At 38.7% G+C, this 10,381-nt stretch overlaps 1 protein-coding gene across 1 annotated transcript; it reads left to right on the forward strand.

Moving 5' to 3' along the window:
• Positions 1–2,339: 2,339 nt before the first annotated feature.
• Positions 2,340–9,848, forward strand: LOC109141513 (uncharacterized). Its single transcript, XM_019272068.2, has 5 exons — positions 2,340–2,917; positions 3,068–3,167; positions 4,429–5,149; positions 5,285–5,378; positions 6,546–9,848. The coding sequence occupies exons 1-5, from the start codon at positions 2,893–2,895 to the stop codon at positions 6,734–6,736; spliced, it is 1,131 nt and encodes a 376-aa protein (XP_019127613.2). The 5' UTR covers positions 2,340–2,892; the 3' UTR covers positions 6,737–9,848.
• The last annotated feature ends 533 nt before the right edge of the window (positions 9,849–10,381 follow it).

Here is a 10,381-nt window from a genome sequence, read left to right on the forward strand (position 1 = left end):
CCAAAGAGCTTTGCAGTGCCATTCAATAGGACAGTGACTTGCTCCATATGTCCCTCTTCAGGTCTCCGGCATGGTGTTTTTTGCATGCTCAGAATAAGCCCAATGATCTCCAATTACCCTCCTCTCACGGATTGTTTGGTGTCAGTCGCAGTCTGCTGGCTGGACAGGATTATTCTGCGCCTGCAGTGTAAAAGGATAGTTCTACAGTTCTTTTGCCATGTACTCTGTGTGTAACAACTCAATCAGAGCAGTAAGACACAGGAGGACTAAACCAATTCATTACAAGAATTCAAGCTGAAGTGTGTCCTCTTTGTTTTGAGCTTGCCCTTACCATCTTTAGGACAACAGACACATTCTTTATTCTAGTTCACTTGTTGATGCACGTGAGGGTATCCTTGTATGCAACAGGGAATTAAGAGTTGGCTGGCTGGTTGAAAACCAAATTAACCATCCAGCTGGCTTTCAGCACGTTTGGCTAGAGGGCCAGTAGAGAAATTATATTCAATGCTTGATCGTGCTTAAATAAACTATGGCAGATAATAAAATATAACTGTTAAGCCTCCTCAGCGTCTGGTCAGACAGGCTGAAACCAACAATGTATCATCTGGCATTTGGATGTAGAAGTTGTTGAGATATCCGATTAAGAGCAACTCAGAAAGCACACATCAATCATTACTCCAAAGTGAAAATAGAAAGTGGAACAGACTGGAAAAAAGCTCATATTTTGTGCCAGTGAGCAGGCTTTCAGCTCAGCGACTGTATCACATCCTCATATGTACTGCTAAGTCCAGTGAAAAAAGAGTTGACTATACTGAAACACTGTACTGTAAGCAGAGTGCCCTGGCTGACCTGATATGTATCCGCGGCTGCAGGTTGCCGGGTGACAGGATGCCTCACAGGACGACTGTACAAGGATTAAGTGGGAGAAAGGGAGAAGGTAACAAAAAAAAAGAAAGTAAAATGAGGCGAAGAGGAGAAATGCAATCACCTTCCTCATTTTGAACGGAAACACCATCTGTCCATCTCTATGTCTCTTTTCCCATTGTTTTTGCTTCAGTACCCTTATTTTTTCTTTCATTTCCTCTCTTTTGGGGACCAGAGGTGGACTGAATGGTGACATTGTTGCCTCCTGGGAACAACATCCTGATGCTGTCTGGGTGTGTAAAGCAGAACTCCAGCATCAGTGATTTTGTTGCCAGTGGGAGGACTATAGCAGCAAGAACGTCCAAATAAATGTTGGTTACATAATGATAATGATGACCATGAATAATACTACAGTACAAGTGTCAGTAGCAACAGGGATAATAGTAGTAGAAGTAGTAATATATTTAGCAGTAGTAATGTTGTGACATCAATACAGTTTCTGTTTCTGTCAGTATAAAAGCTCCATCAGTGGCAGAAACAGTATCAACAATAGTTAGTATGTAGTATTTCATTATTATGATATTATTTTATACTAATTTGTTATTTATATCTCTTAGCTAAATGTATATTCCCATTGCTTGAAAGACAAACTATATAAAGACCTCTGCTGCAGTTCACTCCTCTGCCACAGCGCTGGCTGAAGCTGCCTGCAATTCTGCTTTTAACCTCTAGATGGTGGTAATATTCATGTCATGTAGTGAGCATAATGAGACCATGCACTAAAACACAGAGGGGCTTCCCAAATATTTAACCCCTAAATACAATATATAAAAGAATATATTTCATTTTATCTGTATGCAATTGCATTGCATTGCATATTTGCATTAAAAAAGGCAAAATGATCCATTTCAATCTTTAATTTTAATGCTGAAATGATGCATTACAAACAGATTGTGGCCTTTAAGTTTTTTAAAGTTCTAATTTGAAGATTTGTTCAAATATGTTATTATATATTCAATATATCAGAAGTGGGATGAAATGAAAAGAGAAATTCATACATTATAACACTTATAACACTAGTTTCTACTGTAACAACAATTTATATATAAAAAGTATATGAATTTCTGATAACTTTAATTAATCTGCAACGTACTATTCATTTTACCAAAGACCCTGTTCGATGTCCTTAAGGACCTTTGGTGAACGCTCGCTGGCTTCCACTTTGGGAACCACTGATCATTATATATTTACTGCCTGTGGCTCTGAAACATGATACAGACACAAGACCTGACAAATGGGCCTGGACATTAGTGATATATCATAATTTACTGTATAGACTATATCCTCAATTTAGCTTTTGATAATTGCATTACCTCACCTGTGTTCTGAGAGTAATTAACAATAAAATATAATTATCAAATCTTTATAAATGTCAACTATCAGTTCTTTACAGATCATAATGCATAAACATCTTTTATCAAAACCCTGTTAGTTCAAACAGTGTATGAAAGACGGCTCTGGAAGACAAATATAACCTTGCTGATGGCAGAGAATGTACAACAAACCAGATGACCACACATACATTTGCATTAAGTATAATAAATGTATGATCAAAATGAATAAAAATAAAATACAGTAAATGTCACTGTGACATCGACTCTGCTGTTAATCATTCAGGCAGTTGTGTTACATTAGAGCAGATAAGTTATTGATCCCCATCTTGCACTGCAGAAAGGCCAGCAGCCTCCAGGGACAGTACTGCATATATGAGCTCTTTGTCCTTCCTCTGTCCTCACATCCTTTCTCTTCCTCCTCCTCATCTTCTTTCATCCCCCCTTACCTCCTCTGATCTACTCCTGTTATTTCATTTCCCCCTTTAATTCATTCACTCTATCCCACTGGATTCCCCCTCCCCCTCCTCTCTTTTTCTGTGCATCTCTCTGTATCACCTCTCTCTGTCCATATGTTAAGCTTGCCTCTTTCCGTGTCCTCATTGTGGTTTCTGTCGTGCAGTAAAAGCCATGGGGAATGAGTGCCGCTCGCATGATGCAAGGTAGGTACAGAAATATGCTAGTGTCATGCATGGTGGATGCAGAAGAGATTAAGCGTGTTGCAACACATTTTGCACCATCATGATGCAGCAAGATTTTGAGGCAATGCATGACAGTTGATAACCCTGTTTCCTCTTTTTCATTTTCTGCAGAGTTTAAATACTTCAGGGATGGAGCGACGTTGGTAATTTCATTGGATGGTTTGAATTGGCTTTCTAAAAGGAGATGGACTGACAAAGGAGTCAAGAAAAGGTGTTATTTTGATTTTTATCACTGTGATTGATGGTCTGTCTGTGTTTGTGGTGGTATAACTTAAGGGTGTCTTTTTGACTATTGGCTGTTTGAAGAACTTATTATAATCTGCCTTCCCCCTGAGGTCCTGCACCTGTTACACAGGGAGGTGTTAATTTACCTGAAACAGGGGAGATTACAGCCTTCACGGCCTGCTGCATACGTGTATGCTCGTGTTTTTATGTGTGCGAGACCATACAGGCTGAGTGTGTGTTTGTGTGTGTGTCCTTTTACATCCTTTACGTCACAGCTGCTGTGAGTCAGCTCCTCTCTTCCTTTCCTGAGTCACTCATCCAACAGTTGCTTGGTTACTGCAGAGCGGTGAAAGTTTCCTATTGCGTCTTTGTCTCCGCGGATGGATGGGCTCCGATATTTATTCAGGCTCAGGAATGAGTGGCCAAATAATGTATGTGTTTGTGTGCATGCGTGCGTGAGTTTGTGTGTGCACTGTCTCAACCAATGGACAACGGCTGACAAATCAGTTTTCGTACATCCTGTTGTTAACAGACACTGAAGGGCAATGTGCACTGCGGATGAACTCTTAATCCAGTGGATTAAATATAGACAGTGCAGACTGACTGAAATGGATGCATGTTTGTGCGGAAAATGAGATATATTTTTGACAAAGCCTACATATCATAGTTGGTCAAAGTGCTCAAACTTTATGCTTGTTGTATCCTGTTCAATGGTTGACTGAATGTTAGAGATCGCATGTCATAACTCAACCTTGACAGGCTCCGTCCCTGCTGACTGCTGGCATGATTATTATTTCTACTGATATGCCACCTACAAACTAGGACCAAACTAAATATAATACTCCCCTACAGCAAACATAGCCAGTGTAGGCTGTCATACTCAGACGATATTTGAAGATCCAAAAAGTAATAAATCTAATATCTATTACTGAGGTTTTCTTCAGTTTAAACCATTGACAGTATAAAGAATGGACGTCTTATCCATGTTGTCACCTGCCCTGCCTCTTCTCCCTCCCACTGATCTAAAAATCGTCAAAGAGGTGGATCATCGAAAGACCTAAGGCGCACTGAATGATGTCAGGTTACTCAAACAACCACCAGTCTTATAGCCAGTTTAACTTGGTAATTGCTGATTTAATACTAATATTTTAGTAGTATTGGTAATCATTTCTGTTGGATATTGGGTACGATAACTTGGCAAAGTGAAGCTGCCAGTTTATATGAATCATTGTGAATTATTTATACAGGGATGAAGAGCTCCAGTTGTTGATGACCTCTGGTCAGATGGTCCAGGATGTTGAGGAGCTGCAGCCGATCACTTGCTTCTGTATTTTTGATCAAAGAGGAAGCACTGCCCCTCAGTTATGGAGAAGCAGCGAACGCAGATCAAGCCCAATAACATGGCTGCCATTCTTCTCAATTCCCGCTCGGCATCGGTGTCTTCCGGAGGCAATGCATCATTCAACGCTCACGTCTTTAGCTTCTTTTGCCTCCCAGAACCAAAAGGAGGCCTCATGGACAAGACTTATTTTGAACATGCAGGACATTTTCAGTTTTATCAAAAAGGATTTAAAGATTGTGACCCAGCAGGACACTCTTACAAGAGATCGACATAATAGTTTTATCATTTTCTGTAATGAGGACTTACCACTACAACTTTTTGGTAACACTTACACCTGTAGGACGTCTATAGAGGATACTGGCTGGCATATCAGTGATAACGGCGTGTTAAGTGATTTGAAAAACTCCACTGCCCACTGGTCCCACGGTCCAAACACCAACAGCTCTGAGGGGATTCAACATGAACTGGTTAGGAGCGACAATTTTAACACACACAACCCTAAAAGTCTTCTGAAATCCTCTCAAATCTACAATACTCCAGGACTTTTATCCAGGTGTGGCAAGACTGTAAAAAAGAGAAAGAGTGTGTCCTTCAACAATGATGTCATAGTCTACCTGTTCAACCAGGTACTGTTCTCTTGTTGTCTGTTTAACTGCAGCTTAGTGAGTTTTATTTAATACATAGTGATCATCCAAACAAGGCTATAAGACTTTGTTTCGTCTGTCCTATTTCCCCTGACTATCCACTGCTACTATTTGTAGGAGAGTCCCACCTCGGAGCTGCAATCTGGGCCCTGCACATCTCAGCCGAGCAGCTATTCCTGCAACCTGCCAGATGTCACATTAGAAGACAGTGGTACTATTTTGAAGGGCTTTATCAGTGATTTTGCATATTTTATCCCATTAAGTACATATCGTGTATACTTATTCCAACAACAACAAGACCAGCTTGACATTTACGAAGCTCTCACCAGCAACTAAAAGTCAGACCCAAACTTACTCTTGTTTGGTGACATCCATCGGGGCTGCTAACCCCGGTTACATTGCCCACTTGAAAACCTCCTCCTGTAGTATAAACACTCCTCCAGGGCTCCGAGCTCACAGTCTAGGCAGCCTGGCTAACAAACTGAACTATCACTAGTTAAGATTAGCTAAGAGCAACTACAGTTTGCAGCAGTTTACTTTACTGTCCATTACGAAACTCACAGAGAGTTGATGGGCAGTAAGTAGCTGGAGAACATCGGAGGGAAAACCAGAAAACATTTTTTCCATAAAATACGATCCATTTGAACTAAAATCAGTCTTATAGTTGGCTGTGTGTGACTTAGTGCTGTAAACATTACATACTTCTGACTGATTGATTTGTTAATTTGATGATCGTACCTGGAGCACAGAGTTACATAGTGAAGAAACAGACGTACGAGGCGCAAAGTGGGAATGGCAAAGGCACCATTCACTTTATTACATCAGAGTAATAATAATGTGATAGCTATAGTATATGAGAGTATAATACTGGAGTATTTTTAACTTTTGATACTTTAAATATGTTTTAGTAAAATACGAAAATACGAGTATTTTCAAAGTAATATTACCAATAATGGTTTTATTGCAACCTTTATTTTGTATGCAATTTTACAAATCATACCAAATGCATAACTTTAATTTCCTTCCTCCCGAAGAAGACATTGGTTTCAGCTTTTGTCTGTATATTGTCATCTGCTGAAAGCTCAGACTAAAGGATTTGCTAATTTGTTCCTGAATAAAAACCTGTTTTGAAATACAAAAATGTAATTCATATAGAGATCAGCTCATATTCTGACACTAAAACACGGCCTGCGATGTGGAAAAGTCATTTGATTATGTCACTAACATCTTCAACCTAAGAGGCCTCTGACAGTGTAACAAGATCAGGGCGGGACACCAAATGGGTTAGCAAACTGTAATGTTTGTGTGTCTTGCTAAATCCAGAGGCTATTGACACTTCGTTGTCACTAACTGTGTGTTTGGTTGCTTTTGCCCACAGGCTTGGAGTGGGAAGACGACTTCTCAGCTTTGGAGAAGAGCTGCAATTTTCAGTGTGTCAAACACTCGGTATCTAAGCACTACACCCTTTCCCTGCCAACACAAAGCTGCGCTGCTCTGTCCAGGCGTTTCTTTCTGTCTCAAACATGCCTGTTCCTCACTCATGTCACTGAGTCAGACCTTGAGCTGTGAGATAAAGGGTTAGTGAGTTGTAGGTGCTGATTTTTATGACACAGTGGTGGCAACCTTTCTATCACATCTGTCTGCCTTCAGCCAAAGGCCATCTCACTGTCACCATGGCCCAAAGTGACATCCACACTTGTTTTTCTTTCAGACAGCCAGCCTTGGCTTAATGGAAAAACTGACTAATCGTCCAGATCTCATCCTCCTCACCTCTAACTCGTCTCCCTCCTCTTTTATGATGAGTCAGGGATTTTAATGGCTGTTTTTTCCTCTCTCTCTGTTCCAAATGGATTAAAAGCACCTGTCGTTCATGACATCACAGCCACGCAGGACTGTGTGACAGTGCATTCAGCCTTCACAGTTGTTGGTATTGCCAGTCGCTGGCTATGATGTGATAAAACATCCAGTTGCGTAAGAGAGCTTGGTCCCTTTCCAGCTGCAAACCTCTCTGGAAGCAGCTTTTCATGCCAGGTTGTGTCCTTGGACCTAAACTGTGAAATGGACACATGTTACAAATTACATGAACTGAATAAATTGTCATGGTGTCTGAAATCCCATTGTATCTTTAAAGTGTTGTATTCAGCAGGTTAGCAGTATATATTGTTTATACAGTTTGTTTTGCTCAAACAGAGCATTTGTGGAAGCCTTGTTTGTTTGTCTCATTACTGAAGTGTATTCAGCTCTGAATTTATCAGCGGCTGTGACTAAATAAACAATGTAAGCCTTAGAGCCAATGGAGGCAGAAACTGAACAAACTAAAAGTAACAGATAATGTTTCCACAGAGCCAGCATCAGCGAGGTTTGGTTGATTAGATACAGTGTACCTGAAGAGGAAAGGAAACCTGGCAGGACCAGTTTTAGTGTTCACACACACACACACACACACACACACACACACACACACACACACACACACACCGCACAGACATTTGGGCTGTTCAAGGACACCTAAAGCTCACAGTGTGTTTACCACTAAAAGCTGGAAGCTTCACACCTGTAAATTATTGTTACAAATTTGTGATGCTGGTTGTTGCTAATAGCCAAATTATATTGACTTAATTTGACTTCATTCATAAAATTAGGACTCTCTAAGTCCTAATTTTAACTATAGACTACCATAAAGTTTGTTTTTTATTACTGCCTCAGTATTTCTGATGTCTCTTTTGATTTTAAAAAGCTATTTACCTTTTCCTTCCTAAGCTAACGTGATGCTGCACAGTTGTAGCATTCATAAGAAAACATAACAGCAAAATACTACCATAACATTAGACTATAATAGTATTTTGGCAAAAAGAAGACACAAAAATATTCACTCGAACATTTTCTCTCATTAATTTACACTGGTACACTGTCACTACTTCTTGCTAGCTGCTAGCTTGTTAGCATGGCTCCAAGCTTAAATGGTTTTGACGACAAAGTTTTAAATTAACTTAAGAGGACATTTTAAGAAGATGTTTTTGTTTCGTTACAAGCTTCAGAAATGTATAAATCATTGTAAAAGTGAAGTAAACACGCACAAGAGGAACATTAGCTCTATAGACCTTTTTCACAGCAGCCATGAAAAAGAGTCAACACAAGTGTTTCCAGTGATACTAATTAAGGTTCATGTCAAAAGCTGTGAAAGCAATCTATTTTAGAAATATGTTTAAGGTCATTGTTCATTTTGAAGACTCAGTTGCAACCAAGTGTTAACTTTCTGCCTAAAGTCTTATGATGTGGCTTCAACAGATCTACATAATCTTCCCTCCTCATGAAAAATGATGCTGTTCACATTCACACTATTTCATGTTAAAATGACTGCTGTGAAAAAGGTCTGTTGCGTTTAGTCTTACATTAGCATAAAAACTTTGTTTATAATATCTAAATTAATTTAAGAAGGAACGTGTTTGCTGTTAGCTTATCTTTGATTACAGATAACGAAGTCCTATTATAAACAAATAATAAAAAAAAAAGATAGAGCAGAACTCTGAGCATATTTTACAACTACTTTTACTTGAATGTTAAAACAGTTAAAGCTAGGGGGTTTCAGGACTTTGTTTTTGATGTCATGTTATTAGGAAGCAAAGTGAATATTCATACATTTGGATTTTCAACAAAAAATTTGTAGATAGTTTTTCATAGCTTAAGAACAAAGATATCTATTACAGGTCTGGAAACGACCTAGAAAGTTCCCGAAAAAGGTTCAAGAGACCGTGGAGTATTTCTGATTACACTATAAAACATGCTGTGAAACATGACTTAACTTTAATGAATGGTCAGTTGGTATCTCACTGCCATGACACGATCCTATCTCTGAAAGGGCAATAATCCCAACTGCCAGCCAATGTGTGTTTGGGCCCTCAGGTTAAACAGACAAGGTGAAACACTGCAGGTCACACATACAAGCGGGGAAGGGGTGTGTTGATGATTATTCAGAAATGTTTTTTTCTTCTGTCCATGCTTGTTTGTTCAGTTTACAGTAGTTTGACGGCATCTGTCATCGGTCTATATGACTGTCAAACAACAGTTCAGTGTATAATGTTTTAAACCGTTAATCTAGTTTAAAAAAAAAAGAAGTAAACAATGTGAAGGAGTTTAAAAGAGACCTGACCCTGCTTCTGTACATTCAGGTGTAGCCTGGAGGACTGTATTCAAATGAAGCAGTGGAGGGTGATAAGCCACAATGGAAATTATGTTAACTGCTTGGAGTTAAAGGAGTGGACGAGGAGCCAAATCAAAGTCTCCCTGGGTCAGTTAACTGGCTCATTTGACTTACAATAGGAAAGGTTCACTGAGGAACAGCAAAGAATAAAATACTATATGGTACTGTGGAAATGTACTAGTGTTGTGGTAGAGTGGTTCAATGACATGTTTTCACATATTACAAATGGGGCCAATATCGCTTTTAAAGTATAAGGTAGAGCCAAGTTATACGATATTTGCAGTATATTGACCATCTTTTCCATTTTCCACACATACATTAATGTTAGTTATTGTGCCGTTTATTGGAGACTGTAACATCATGATGTAAAACCATTATTGGTGCTAATATGATGCTATGATGTTTCTACTTGAGCAATAAGAACATTTGAAAGGAAAACACTGAATCATTGCATTTGTTTAAATATTTACTGCTGATTATATGCAAAAAAAAAAACTTTATACTTCACTAATATTACATCACAACACTTATTAAATAGCTGTCCTTTTTTGAATTTTACACAAATAATTTTAACACTTTATAAAATATGATGCATGATGCATTGATAAACTACTTAACAGTATATATATATACTTTTTTTCAAATTAAAAGTCCAGTATGGAAGTTAGATGACACCCATAACTCTGAGGTTCAAGTATGGTCAAACCACCAAACTAAACTCACTTTTAAATGAACACATCATAACCACAAAAGTGAATCAGTCAAACAAAACAAATATGTAAAGAAATATCAAACAAATTCTCAAATAACCACCTAAACAAACAAAGTAACATACAATACCAACACACACCCACATACACGCACTGTAAAATATAATACGTACTCATGTTTACATTTAATCACACACACAAGCACGCACCAGTCTCTACCTTGACTAACTACAACATGAATGTACTGCACAATGCATGACAACTTTTATATTTTAATGCTTGCTCCACCTCTAAGTTCTATCA

Source organism: Larimichthys crocea, chromosome XVI (assembly GCF_000972845.2).
Source record: "Larimichthys crocea isolate SSNF chromosome XVI, L_crocea_2.0, whole genome shotgun sequence".
NCBI classification, from domain to species: Eukaryota; Metazoa; Chordata; class Actinopteri; family Sciaenidae; genus Larimichthys; species Larimichthys crocea.